This window comes from Sorex araneus, chromosome 1 (genome assembly GCF_027595985.1).
Source record: "Sorex araneus isolate mSorAra2 chromosome 1, mSorAra2.pri, whole genome shotgun sequence".
In the NCBI taxonomy this organism is placed as follows: Eukaryota; Metazoa; Chordata; class Mammalia; order Eulipotyphla; family Soricidae; genus Sorex; species Sorex araneus.
The window spans coordinates 222827976-222842729 of record NC_073302.1 but is presented as its reverse complement, the minus strand read 5'-3'; the positions used below and the strand labels follow the sequence as shown (position 1 = coordinate 222842729).

At 41.3% G+C, this 14754-nt stretch overlaps 1 protein-coding gene across 1 annotated transcript in view; it reads right to left on the bottom strand.

Moving 5' to 3' along the window:
- The window catches only part of LOC101552262 (guanylate cyclase soluble subunit beta-2-like), a 51362-nt gene that overhangs the window by 24808 nt on the left and 11800 nt on the right, over window positions 1-14754 (bottom strand). The window contains exons 3-7 of the mRNA XM_055119642.1: window positions 9119-9218; window positions 7760-7944; window positions 6080-6191; window positions 4674-4777; window positions 2391-2607 (exon numbers count right to left, since the gene is read on the bottom strand). Of these exons, the coding sequence (XP_054975617.1) occupies window positions 2391-2607; window positions 4674-4777; window positions 6080-6191; window positions 7760-7944; window positions 9119-9218 (718 nt within the window). The remainder of the gene's footprint in view (window positions 1-2390; window positions 2608-4673; window positions 4778-6079; window positions 6192-7759; window positions 7945-9118; window positions 9219-14754) is intronic.

The window sequence follows — 14754 nt, the reverse complement described above, 5'->3', positions numbered from 1 at the left end:
TAAAAACAGTATACATTAATTGAAGACAGTAAAAAAAAGTAGAAGAAAATAGTAGATATTACACATCAGCACACTAGATAGATATTACTCCCAAATAGGGTTATAAGCATCTTATATTTTGTAATCTTAAGTTTTCATTTAAAATTTATAATTGATATTCCTCCATAGCATTACATTTAGTTTGCCACTTGCATTGACTATTCTAAACATTATTTAGCAGTAAACTCGCATTGGCTATATTAATTTTTATTCTAGAAATAGCATTCAATAAACCAACTTTAGATAAACCATGTGTACAGTCATTGTCATTTTGTTAAAGGACATATTTCTACATGGAATTAGATAAATAATATGCTCATTTTAAAGACTGTTGCTATGATTTGTCAAATTGCCCTTTAGAATGATCATAAGAATTTATTCTAATCAACATGCTTTTCCAAATTATATGTAAAGTCTTTTTATTATCTATACATAGATGTTTGCAACTTAAATTCCCTTTGCAAGTCTACCCTCTCTTAGTTCATTTTTTAACCACAAAAGTAGACACCTTGGAATCTACTAGGAAATAGACATGCTGCTATAGGTATTGGCAAGTTTCCACTGATCCAAAGTGACAAAAGTCCTTGCCCTCAGAAAGTAGATATCATGTTTTTTCTCAATTAATCAAGCTTTATCATCCAGTTACCCAAGCAAAAAGGTGAATGATTATCCTAAATATCCTCTCAACCTCTATATCCTATATCTTCCTTAATCTTATTTTAGCCATTCTTGTCCTACCACTCCACTCTACACCACACACAGATTTCCAAAGCACATTCATTTCATCTGACATATCACCATGGATCCTGCTTATGTTCATGCCTCATATAGCTAATCATCATCTACTACAAAGGCAGGTCAAATATATACAAATGAACTAAATATGCCAATGGCCTAAATATTAGAGCTAAAATAAAATTCAGAAAGAAGCATAATATTAAATCTTCATGAAATTAATGCTAGAAATAACTGTGGGTATGCCATCAAAAGCACAGTCAACAAAAGAAAAAATAGACAAACTATTGTATTAAGACTAGAAACCATCATGTGCATCAAAGGACATAATCAACAAAGTGAAAAGTAAACCCATGAAATAAAATAAAATGCTTACAAATAAATATATACATTTATATATACATGATAAGAAGCTAGCACTCAAAAAAAATTAGCAATAGAGGGAACAAGTGTTTGTGAGGATGCAGATAAATTGTAAAACTTTGCCATAATTGATGTGAATGTAAAATGGTGCAGCAATATAGTGATTCCTAAATGAATCAAAAAGAGTACCATTTAACCCAGTTTTACTTCTGTGTTTATACTAAACTGGAGTAAAAATAGGGACTTATGAAACATATTAATGGCAACATTATTTACAGTGGGAGCAACCAAAGTGTCCGGTAGCAAGGAGAGAAGCAAAATTTGGTCTGTTTATACACATAACATATAATCATAATAGTATAATAATTCATCTTGATAAGAGAGTCTGATACAGGCTATAACATAGTTAAAAGTTAAGAAATAATAAGTAGGGGCTGGAGCGATAGCACAGCGGGTAGGGCGTTTGCCTTGCACGCGGCTGCACCCGGGTTCGAATCCCAGCATCCCATATGGTCCCCTGAGCACGGCCAGGGGTAATTCCTGAGTGCAGAGCCAGGAGTAACCCCTGTGCATCGCCAGGTGTGACCCAAAAAGCAAAAAAAAAAAAAAGAAGTAATAAGTATAACAGATCAGTCACAAAAGGGCAAATACAGCATGATTGCCTTAATGAAAGCACCTAGAATAGTCAAATCCAATTCTTTGAGACAGAAGGTAGGACAGTGAGTGAGAGGACAGCTAGTGAGGAGAGGGCAGTGGCGAGCTGTCTAGTGGAAACTCAGTTTTTTAAGATGAAGAAAGTTCTGAAGAAAGATGATATGATGATTGTAGAAAGATAAGGTAATCATTCCCACAAAACAGTGTGTGTGCAAACTCTGTGTTATATAAATTATATCACAATTGGAACAAAAAACAAACCAAAGTGTGTGCCCTGTTAACTCTAAGTCAGATAACCCTGTTGCTGTATTTATGTGAAAATAACACCAATAGTCCCACATGCATTCTGAAGATTTTGATCACAGGAATTAAAGCTATATAAGTGTATGTTTATAGTTAAGTCTAAATTGGATGTGACTAAGGAAATAAAATATATCATTTACAGATGAAGTCAAATGAAAATGTCAAAAAGAACAACTGCTCAGTGTAATCCCTGCCTCATTTTTATCCAACTTTCTGGAGGAGATTGGAAACCTGCCTCTTCCCTTGCTGACTGGACTTCCCAAAACAACACTACACCACAGGAGGGGGGCCACTACCTCGGAGCTTGAGCGTGGGCTGGTTCCTCCACGCTTCAGGCATCATTTCTCTCCGAGTCTTCAGGACAAATTGACTGTTGATGAATTTGCAGATGCTTAAAATGTTGAAGGTCACTTGAGGATGAACAATGGAGAAATATTCATCGAGTCGAATTTTCTGTGTTTGGAGTCCTGGGACATACTTCTGGATATTCACCCCAGCTTGTCTGACCCTCAGCTGTCCACAGAAGAGAGATGTAAGACAGGGAACAGAACGCAACCTGCACCACAGATGTTCCCTTACAGATGTCATTCGAGCCACACTCTGGGACTCACTAAAGGAGGGAAGAGCTAGGGAGGAAGCAGCACCTTGGAAGTAAAAAAATAGATATTTTTAAACTATGCAGCTAATCTTTGAATGAGAAGAGTGTTCAGTGCTCAGAAACATGTCATGGACTAACAAGAAACAGATGTTAAATCTCTCCATTGAGTTAATTGAGCCTCCCTGGTTCTGACCAATAATGTCTCTTTCTAACTGCCTCTGTCTCCATCTTCCTCTCAAGATAATAAAGAAACCTAGAGTGAAGAATCCTGGCCTGCAGGCACCACAACACCAGAGTATGCTCCAGACCCCAAACCGAGCCAATAACACTGGGGTGCCCCAGATGGAGCAGGTGCAGTCTCCCCACCTTCTCCAGATGGAATCCTGGCGACCATGAGCTTCTACAGTCATGGCTCCAGTATGCAGGGAACAGGACTATTTCTCCAAACTGTGCAGCCGCATAAGCGGCTGTACAACCTTTCCTGATATAGAAAAAAAAAAATACTCAGGAATGGCTCCTCCACTCCTGAATGACCATGATCCCAGAGGCACACAAACCAATCTCAGAACGCAGCGACTGCTGGACTTAATTACTAAAATACCTCATTCCAAAACCGCGCAGCCACTCTTGCGGGCATGCAACATTATATGCTCTTCATTATCAGCAATAGAAAACAAATGATTTAATGATGCCTTTTTGGCAGGTCTAATTGTTGGGGGGAAATTCCAAATAATAATAGTGGGCTTTCTGTGGAAAATTGAATGTAACCAAAGTAAAGAGAGAGTAAAGTGAAAATCATCTGCTGCACAGGCAGGGTGGGGGGTGGGATGGGTGTACACTGGGGTTCTTGGTGGTGGAACATGTGCACTGGTGAAGGGATGGGTGTTTGATCATTGTATGACTGAGACTTAAACCTGAAAGCTTTGTAACTGTTCTCACGGTGATTCAATAAAAATAAATAAATAAAATAAAGAAACCTATTTTGTGGTGCAGCCCTGGGCCTACCACAGAGGTGGGGAGACATTTTACACTGATATTAGGGAACACCCAAATGAAAAGAAACAAAGTAAGTGCCCTTCATGGAAGAAGCTCACAGCCAGCACTGGTTAGGAATACTTGACTGCATTTGCCATACCCGCTTCTACCAGATAGCAGAGATTGACATAGCATATGGAATAAGCAGCGTTAAGCTTCTGTTAGTCTGTGCCTAGCATGTCAAAAAAAATGTTTTTTTTTTTAAAATGCAGTTGAAAATTTAAAAGGTTAATATAGCAATAATATCACCATGGCCCTATCGAAAAACAGGCACATTTTAGGGGTTTGATTTCCTTAGTTGAATCTAATCTTTGTAAACAGACACAATCTCTCCATTGAGCAAATTTCACAGAATCTGTATTGAGCTGTCAATTGCTCAGTGATGATTCAGCCATTTCTATGCAATCCAATAAATAGATGACTGAAGGTATTTTTTGCCTATTTTGAGGATCAAATTTATTTTACCTGATGTCCTTTAAGTAAGTTCATAATCAATTTGGTGAACATATATATTATCCAAAGAAACAGATCATGGCCAAACTTGCTCCTTGTCACAACCCCACAGGACAGTGGTGTGAGTTGGCAGAAGCATCTCGGCTTAGGGACACTGAGACATCCAAGGTAGCTACCGGACAGCTGGAGTCATGATTAATTCTGTCATGCTCCTGGACACTCTCTTTCTTCACTCACTGTAACAATTTTCAGAGTTACTTTTTGTTATCTGAAGGCCACTTGCTCAGATACTCATTCCTCCAAACCCTTTGGGGCTATTTCCCTTCTTACCAGGAAGGTTCCCATTCCAGTTGGTGGGGCTCTTGTCACTGAGAATAGGAAGGCAAAGTCCTGCTGGGTTAAATTCTAGTACCCACAGTCTTTACTGATGCTCCAACATCTTCCCTCCCTCTCCCACCCCAATTCAAACTATGGAGAGCAAAGATTCTCCTACTGATTCATCAAACACAATATGGAAGGGAAAGGCATTGCAGAAAGTCTTCTCCTCTATCCAAAGCCGCTCAGGATAAATGGGCACGAAGGTGTTCACGAGGTGCCCTGCATGGAGAGAAGAGAGTCCTGTTGGCAGGCAGTTCCCATTACCCCCCAGCTTAGAGGGAGCTCAGGAGAGTATCTGAAAAGACCCCTAAGCAGAGCGCCCTGCTTGCTGTGTATCACAGGCTCTCTTGGCGTCTCCAGATGGCCTCAGCCATTCTTTTCCCAAATTCAAACAAACAGAAAACGTGCTACCAGGTTGAGAAGCCCTCCTGCCCCCTGCCAAGTTTCTGCCTGCTGCTGAAGAGTTTCTGGGCCAATTGAGTCTGTCTCGCCATGAAAACAGAGTCGGCATTGAGAAGGTGACAGCCAGACAATGGGCCAGTGGAGCTGAGCATGTGCACCCGGCCCGGCATCAGGGACATTTGCCATAGAGCTTTTTAGACTGACAGTTTGGGGTGGCACGTGAAAATTTAACCAACAGCCCTCTTTGGCAGGGGCTAGAGATTCGAAATGGAGCCTTTTTGATATGAAAATCTCTGAGACAAAGGATGTCAATTGAGTGTTTGACTTGCTTGCCAAGGGCTTGTTGGACTCAAAGTACAGCCCTTTCAGCCCCCAGATGCCTGTCGCCTCTGCCCATGGGGCAGGATGGGGCGCCCTAGCTCCCTGTCCTGAGTCTGGGTCCTGGTCCTGACTAGGGCATTAGGTGCTGATGGACACACCAGCTCAGCACTCAGGGGCGCCTTCGAGAGTGCACTTTCATTTCTCCAAGGAGTTTCAAGGCCGTGTCCAAGGTCATATAGGTCCTCCGGGACAGACCAGATACCTGCCTTCTGGATTAGATGCAGTAACTGTGCTACGGATAGCAAAGCCTTTATTCACAGTTCCACAGCTGAATCTGAAGGGGAGTTCTGGAAAGTGTCGGAACGCCTCCTTATCTTCCCCCTGGGATACAGTCTCCATCTCACCCGGCACAAAGAAAAGGGAACGTGGAAAGCAAGGGAGAGTCTAATGTTAGTTTTTTTGTTTCTTAAATAGGAACCACTCCCAGGGGGTCTTGGGGAACTAGGCTAGAATCATCCCAGAGATGTGACCCCAAGATGCTGGTCTGGTGGTTGGGTACTCAGGGTTCTACTAGGGCTCCACTCCGCAGTGCTCGGGGAGTTATCTGGGGATTGATTTCGGAAACTTGACATGAGTGCTGCCACTTGAGCTATCTCACCAGCTTAGTCTGATGCCTGAAGGTGAAAAGTTATGCCTGCGAAATCTAAGCTGTTTAGAAATCAGCAATGTCATCCTCACAGAAGATGTCACCACACAGTCATCTTGCTCTGAGAGCAACCAGGAATAGAATCCTCTCACCTTTGCCAAACATGACGATGCTTCTTATAATTTCCCAGCGGGACTTCTTTATGGGACAAAGAGAGACACTCAGATATTTCTCCTTCATTCTAAGGAAGGCTGCCTCCAGGGCCTGCAGATGGTAGGGAGAGAAGCAAATACGTCTGGCTTTATAATTGGTCATGTGACTGCACATCACATACACACGAATATGCACACACTCCATTTTCTGAGATTCAGGTCAGGGGAGCATAAGGGTTATGAGGTCAATTTCTGTAAAACTTTTTAAACCCTCCAATCCTTTGAGATCTAGTTGTACTAATTCTCTATTGAAAGAGGCAGCAAGGATGTGCTCAAGATTTCACAATGGATTACTACATGGCTGTAAGAAAAGATGACATCATACAATTTGCCAGTACACGGATGGAAATGGAGGGGATCATGCTAAGTGAAGTTAGGAGAAGAGGGACGGACATAGAATGATTTCTTTCATATGTAGGATATAAAGAAGCATTGTAAGGAGAAACACAGTAAGAGAATAACAAATGACCAAAGTAACAGAACCTGAGAACTGGTCTACAGAACTGAGATCACCAAGTAGAGGCCAGAAGGAGGGAGTGCGGAGGGGGTGGTTTAAGAGGATCCTCAGACAATGGTAGAGGGGAGAGACACTCTGGTGTGGGCTGTGGTATTGGAACACTGAATGCATGGAACTCTATCATGAACAGTGTTGTAAATCACGGTGCTCAAATAAACTTTAGAAATTTTAAAAGAATGAGAGATAGTAGAGTACTTTAGGCATTTACCTTGCACATGGCCAACCTGGGGTCGATCCCCATCATCCCATAAGGTTGCCCATGAACTGCAAGACATAATTCCTGAGTTCAGAGCCAAAATGTGTGGTCCAAAATCCCTCCCCAACAAAGAATGATTGATTATAAGGAAACTCACAGGGAACTGGCATGAACACTATCTCTTGCTGGGGTTGAAGAAAATTCTGTAACAAACAGGTCTTAGGATGACTGGCTCTGAAGGTATATATACACCAGGGTTCCAGGCTCACAGACTTACCTGAATATTTGTTCAAGTGATGAAGACCAGAGTGCTGTGTGCATAATAATGTGGTACCTAAATAGATACTGGTCACTCCCCAGGTTGCCATTAACATAGAGAATCACAGGGCCAATAGTTGATTACAGACCCTGATTGGCCCCTGGTGCAGAAGTGGGTACTAAAGCTTTGAAAGCTCAGTTTTCTTCACTAGGAGGATTGCAAAATAGGCCACTTGATTATAGGCAAAGATGTGTGGTACTTCACATAAAACCTTTAAAGGTAACCAGGTTACCTTTACCCAGTAGTTCCCATTGAGGGGTGATTTTTGTTTGCTACCCTTGCCCTGGAAACACTTGGAAATACCAGGAGACAGTTTTTTAATTATCATGATTGGATGGAACAGGGGAGACAAGGGTGTTAATTAGCTTCTAGTGGACAGAGACCAGGAATGGAGCTAAACAGCTTACAATGCACGGGACAGCCCATCACAACAAAGAATTTTCTGACTCAGAATGTCTTCAGTGCTGAGATTAACCCTGCCTTTGTTTCACTGTTAGGTAGTGTAGTTGATTTTGGTTTTAGCTTTAATTGTCTAATATTGCTAGCTCCACTAAAGGAAACTTTCTTTCTGAAGATATCAAACAATACCTCTCGGTCTCTCTGGATGTCTTGACTATTGCGCTTTGCCTTTGTTATCTGTCTGTGAGACTTCTGTAAAACTAGAAATACAACATGCTCCTTCTTTCCGGTTCTCTCCTCTTCCTTACTCATGTCAAGGATGTCCATGGTCACATCTATGTTAAAGAAATCTTTGGCCACTGCCTCAATGATTCCTGCAGCAGAAAGACACTGGTTAGTGAAGGTTGGCAGAAGGTAGTGTGCCTGAAAGAATTGATAAAATCACATGATAAAACCTTCGATGAATATTCCAGAGTTCATCACTCCCAAGCCCTGCGTCAAGATAAAAAGCTGTGGCATATCGATCAAATTTTAAATAATAATAACTTGAGAATGGAGAGAGATAACTCAGTGGGTTCAGCACATATTTTGCATTCAGGAGACTGAGTTTGAGTCCTAGCTATGCATATCAGCATTGAGTCCCCTGAACGTATCAGAAAATAACTCCCAAACATCAAGCCAGGAATAGACCCTGGGCACTACCAGATGAAGTCTCCAAGTCAAAATATTGAATAAATTTAAAATAGGCTTAACATCAGATACTTAAGTTATATATTCCCAAACATTTAATATAGTTCTACTATTATTGTTCCTAGCTCTGCTTTCATGGAATCATTTATTTCAAAAAAACCATTCAATTCACTAAATATTATTACTCAGTATTACTGAGTATTACTAAGTATTAATTCATAGTTTCACAATAAAGTAAAACTCAGTTATAAAAGAATAACTGTTCTTTTAAGAAGTGTTCATTAGGAAATTTATTCCAATATAAAATATGGGGGAAATGGGCATGAAAATATTTATCATAACACTGTTTAAAGCAGCAAAGGAAACAATAAAATAAATTAATTAAAAATAGCAGAAAAGGAGTGGTGTTAATTAAGAGTTTAACAATAGAAAACTATCTCATGCTTGCAATAAGAAATATTACTCAGCTGTTGAAGTTCACAAGTTTTATTTTGCAACAACTGCAACTGGCAGTGTTCATGGATCTTGTGGTACCAAGATCAGACCCAGGACCTTGCACGTGCTGGGCATGTCCTCTACCACTTGCACTACTTCCCTGGCCCTTTTAAAGTTCATAGTTTTTAAAACTATGTGAAAATGTAGGTGAGTGATTTTCCAGCAACTGTGAACGCAAAAAAAATAGTTGACACAAAATAATACATGCAGATTTTCTCACAACTTCATAAAACCTGTATCATTTTATGTGCTAACACACAAAAAAATCTGTCTTTTGACAGCTAACAAATGTATTTTAAAGGCTTAATATTGCAAAGAGTCTTACAGCTCTGAGATTGCTTAAAGGGACCCCCCCCCCCATACCTGGTACTATGTGGCATAGACCACTTCTGTCTGAGTAGTAATGAAGAAGCATCTCCCCATCTGCTCTTCTTTCCACGCGAAATGAGGGTGCATTCATCTCCTGGTCAAAAGTTCAAAGACATTTCCTCCAGTGCATACACATTGTTTAAATGCCACTTTGAGATTTGAGAACCAATATCACTGTATTCATTGTAACTGCCCTCTACTCTACATAAAAAAAGTACAATCTGTCCTGGTTTCTGGTTCCTAAATGTCAATAATTTTGTATTGTATTTAATCTCCTATCTAACTCACTCTGACAAGTACTTTGTTATTGTTAATTTTTTACAATTAACGAAGAATCTCCTACCCCGCACCAGGCTTTCTTCACTGAGGCCCCTCGGAGCGGGGTGGGTTGAGTTTCCCTCCTCACCCCAAACAGAGCCCAGGCAGCCAAAAGCCTCCAGAACCCAGTTATAGCCATGTTCAAGGCCACTCTCCACATGCTTCGATGAGCCTCATGCATGAAGGAACTGGCAGAGGAACCCAGGTGTGTGGGACCCAGGGCTGAGATCTCCAAGTCTCCTCGGATCAGAACTGGGCCTCCTCCACTCAGACCTCCCATTTTCCAGTAGCTTGGCAGTCACACCCAGAAACTGCCCCCGGCACTGTGTAATCCTATCAATGGTCAAGATCCAGAGACTATATAAAACAAAGATCCTGGAAGCTCATAGTCTAGCCCACTGATGTGCCTAAGCAGCACACATGTGTTTGGTTTTAACATACTTGCTTGTATTCTCTGACATACATTCTTCGTCCCTCTTGGAGAGCCCCGCAAGCTACCGAAAATACCCTGCCCGCACAGAAGAACCTGGCAAGCTCCCTGTGGCGTATTCGATATGCCAAATACAGTAACAATAACAGGTCTCGTTCCTCTGACCCTGAATGAGCTTCCAATCGTTGGGAAAGATGAGTATGAAGAGGCTGCTAAAATCTCAGGGCTTTTTGGAAAACAATATGGACGATTCTCAAAAAACTAGAGGTTGAGCTCCCATTTGACCCAGCAATACCACTGCTGGGAATATATCCCAGAAAAGCCAAAAAGTATAGTCGAAATGACATCTGTACTTATATGTTCATCGCAGCACTATTTACAATAGCCAGAATCTGGAAAAAACCCGAGTGCCCTAGAACAGATGACTGGTTGAAGAAACTCTGGTACATCTATACAATGGAATACTATGCAGCTGTTAGAAAGAATGAGGTCATGACGTTTGCATATAAGTGGATCAGCATGGAAAGTATCATGCTAAGTGAAATGAGTCAGAAAGAGAGAGACAGACATAGAAAGATTGCACTCATCTGTGGAATATAGAATAATAGACTATAAGACTAACACCCAAGAATAGTAGAAATAAGTACCAGGAGGTTGTCACCATGGCTTGGAGGCTGTTCTCTCATTCTGGGCAACTCAGAGAAGGGAACACCAAGTAAAATGTGGTTGGAAGTCATGTGGGGGAAAGATGATGCGTGCCGAATATAGACTAGAGACTGAACACAATGGCCACTCAGCACCTTTGTTGCAAACCACAACACCTAATCAGAGAGAGAGAACAAAAGGAAATACCCTGCCATAGTGGCAGTGTGGGGTGGGGGGAGACGGGACTGGGGAGGGGGGGAGGGATGTTGGGTTTACTGGTGGTGGAGAATGGGCACTGGTGAAGGGATGGGTTATCAAACTTTGTAAGGGAGAAACATGAGCACAAAAATGTATAAATCTGTAACTGTACCCTCACGTTGGCTCACTAATTAAAAATAAACTATTAATTAAAAAAAATCTCAGGGCTGGGACAAATGGAGACGTTACTGGTGCCCACTTGGGCAAACAATGGAATGACAGTGATACAGTGATATAGTGAATTTTTTACTATACTGATTTTAGAGAGGACAGAACTGAGGCTTACTAATCATGGGGTATTTGTAACTCCGTGGGAGCTTTTCCACAGTTCTATACTTTTTCCATATTGCATGAATATCCTGATATGATGTTTGGCTTGGGACCAAGTGACTTGTGGAAAGATCAAGAGCTCCAAGGCATTTATAAACAGTGAAGAATCCACTTCTTGTTCTGTGAGGATAATGTCATCTGTATTCTAACATTGCACATTTAGAAAATCAAATGCGTCCAAAGAGATGATGTTTCTCTGGGAAGGAAGAAATGACATTGAAACACGCAGGTACGTATGTGTCAATGTGAGGATGAAGTCTTGGTTGCAGGAACATCTAGGAAGCGGTTCTTTGCCCAGCTTCGCCTGATGAGGGCGCAGTACCGAAGATAGACTCACTCACAGTCTTTAGTCTGATCAACAGCAATGACTAATGTGGTCTTCTCCTTAGACCTTCACTGCCTTTAATGTTTAGGGAGACTTCTAGCTAAAATCATTTTTCCCTCAAATATTAATTTTGGTTTTTCAAAAGCGTATTCATGTATAAAGTATGAGCTTGTGTGTCTATGCCTATATTTTAACTGAGTCAAAAAGAAAAGTTGAGGCAGCACATATAAAAAGCATAGGATAAAAGAGAAATTAAAAGATATTATTTAAATTACATCCAAACCCTATAAAACATTAAAATGGGAGCCAGAGAAATAGTATGGTGTGTAGGGAGCTTTCCTTATATGCAGGTGCCAATATGATCTCCTGAACATTACCAGAAATGATCCCAGAGCAAAAAGCTAGAAGTAAACCTTGAGCACTTCTGGGTATGACCCAAAACTCAAATAATAATCATTGTATCACTGTATCATTGTCATCTCATTATTCATCGATTTATTTGAGTGGGCGCCAGTAACGTCTCCATTCATCCCAGCCCTGAGAGTTTTAAAAAAATTTTTATTAGTGAATCACTGCGAGGTACAGTTACAGACTTACAAACTTTCGTGCTTGCGTTTCAGTCCTACAATGGTCGAGTACCCTTCCCTCTACCAGTGCCATTTTCCACCACCAATGGTCCTAGCATCCCTCCCACCACACCCACCCCATCCCCTCCATCCCACCCGACCTTTGTGGCAGGGCATTCATTCCCTTTTGCTCTCCCTCTCTCCTTTTGGGTGTTGTGGTTTGCAGTAGAGATATTAAGTGGGCATCATAGTCGGTCTATAGTCTACTATCAGCCCATATCTCCCATCCTGAGCAGGCCCTCCTGACACCCTTTGCTTGGTGGTCCTTTCTCTATCTGAGCTGCCTTTTCCCCCAGCATGCTGAGGCCAGCTTCTAAGCTGTGAAGTAATCCTCCTGGTATTTATCTCTACTGTTCTTGCCAGCCCTGAGGTTTTAGCAGTCTCTCCTTCCTCGTCTTTCCCAATGATTGGGGGCTCTTGGAGGGTCAAGGGAATGAGACCTGTTATTGTTACTGTATTTGGCATCTCGAATACGCCACGGAGAGCTTGCCAAGCTCTTTTGTGTCGGTGGGATACTTTTATGGTGTGCCAGATTCTCCGAGAGGGACAGAGAATGTATATCAGAGAATCTGTCATCCCGTTCCCGTTGCTCATCGATTTGTTCGAGCGGGCACCAGTAACATCTCTCATTGAGAGACTTGTTGTTACTGTTTTGGGCATATCCAATACGCACGAGTAGCTTGCCAGGCTCTGCTGTGGGGCTCCATAGTCTCAGTAGCTTGTGGGGCTCTCTGAGAGGGGCGGAGGAATCAAGCACGGGTTGGCCGCGTGAAAGGCGAAAACCCAACCGCTGTGCTATCGCTCCAGCCCATATCAGAGAATATAATGATAATAATAATAACAATAATAATAAGTAAAAGAGTAAGGAAGGATAAAATGAAATCCACACACTTCTGTGATCACCTCCATCTTGATTATCCCATAGCTAAGGCCACTTCCTACATATACATATACTTCTCAAAGTTTCTACTTTAAATTCTTCTGGTCAATACCTCCAAATTTTTAATAGTACAATTTCTCTTTCATTTATATATTAAAATAGGTCCTTATAAAAGAGGAGAATCTGGTTAAAGGAAAATAATGAGAAACGGACTAGAGCATGATTTTTAGAAACACAGGCCCAAGCTCAGCCACCTTTCAGGCTCAAGCAGCTGGACCTTTGGGGACAAATACTTGACCTCCCTGACCTCAGTTTTCTGCCTAAATTGTGGGGAAAATAACAATGCATTATCTTAGGAGTCAAGAGGGGATTTTGATGTTTATAAATAACTTAGTTCAATAATTCCATAATATTTTTACTTACTGAATACATGTAATATTATTCATTTTGTCTCAGAAATGTGGATGAAAATATGGGCCAAATTTTCAGACGAAGGGTGTGAAATTAAATATTATGCAAGCTTATTGAAAGGTATTTCCTGTATCCTAACAGTAATGCTTTAACTGAGAAATTTAAAAGAAAGTTTCTGTGCAAATAACTGTAATTTTAAAATGACCATACTAAACAGATACTAGGAAGAAGAAGGATGCTATTATTTGTGAAGTGCCATTATGATACAGCAACTTTCCTTCCTTCCTTCCTTCCTTCCTTCCTTCCTTCCTTCCTTCCTTCCTTCCTTCCTTCCTTCCTTCCTTCCTTCCTTCCTTCCTTCCTTCCTTCCTTCCTTCCTTCCTTCCTTGTGTTTGGGCCACACTCAGGCATACTCAGGGCTTACTCCTGGTTCTATGCTCAGGGATGACCACATGCAGTTCTGGGGGAAGAGCCCATGTCTCCATGTACAAGGCAAGCACTTTCCTGGCTGTACTGCCCTCCAGCCATGTTATTTCTCCTAATGCTCTCGTCACTGTGTGGTAGAATTGCATTCCTTTTCAGCTCCATGTCTGCCCAATGCTTGAGAAGGTACTTGGTGTGGGATAGCCCTTTAGCAAACATTTATTAAATAAATGTATGAAAAACTGAGATCCAGAGAAAACAAATAACTTGATTGACTGAATTGCAGAATTGGTCAGACAGCCTGCCCCTCAGTCCTGCTTGCTCACCTCTGTGTCCTCAAGCCCCCAGGAAGTGCTGGTACCAATAGGATAGATCTCCAGTAAAAATTTGTAAAAATGACTTACTTAAAGTAATTAAGATTTCCACCTTCTATTTCTCATCTGAACAATGGGGAAAATAGCTGGCTCCCCCTTTCACACCTCCAGAGGTTCTCTTGTATGCAAAATCCCCTTGTATCCTGACAATCCTCCAAGTTTAGAAATGACGAGGAAAGAGTTTGGCCAACTGTAAAGAACTCTCAAAATAAATAGTAACTAAATTTACATATTAATAATGCTAATATATGAAACTATTTTATACACAATAAATGTAAATAGGCTATTGTAAAATATGAAATGCTGCTTTCAACAGGACATTTTCTTTTGTAGAACAGAACAGAAAGACTAGGCATTTGAATTCCAATAATTTCCAAAGCATGCAAATAGGGACATGAACTCTAAGAGGATAGAGCCCCAGAGGGAAATTAGTTTTTTGACACCTCAGGCCTTCCCTCTGCGGGGTAATCAGAGTTGGATGGTTTCCAGGGTGGCCTCCTGGCTCTGTCAAGTCTCCTTCTGATACACGAGTAAATGACTGGCTGCAGGAACTATTTTTCAGCTCCATCAAGCCAGGAAACTTGAGGAGTTTTGCATAATTCACTGAACC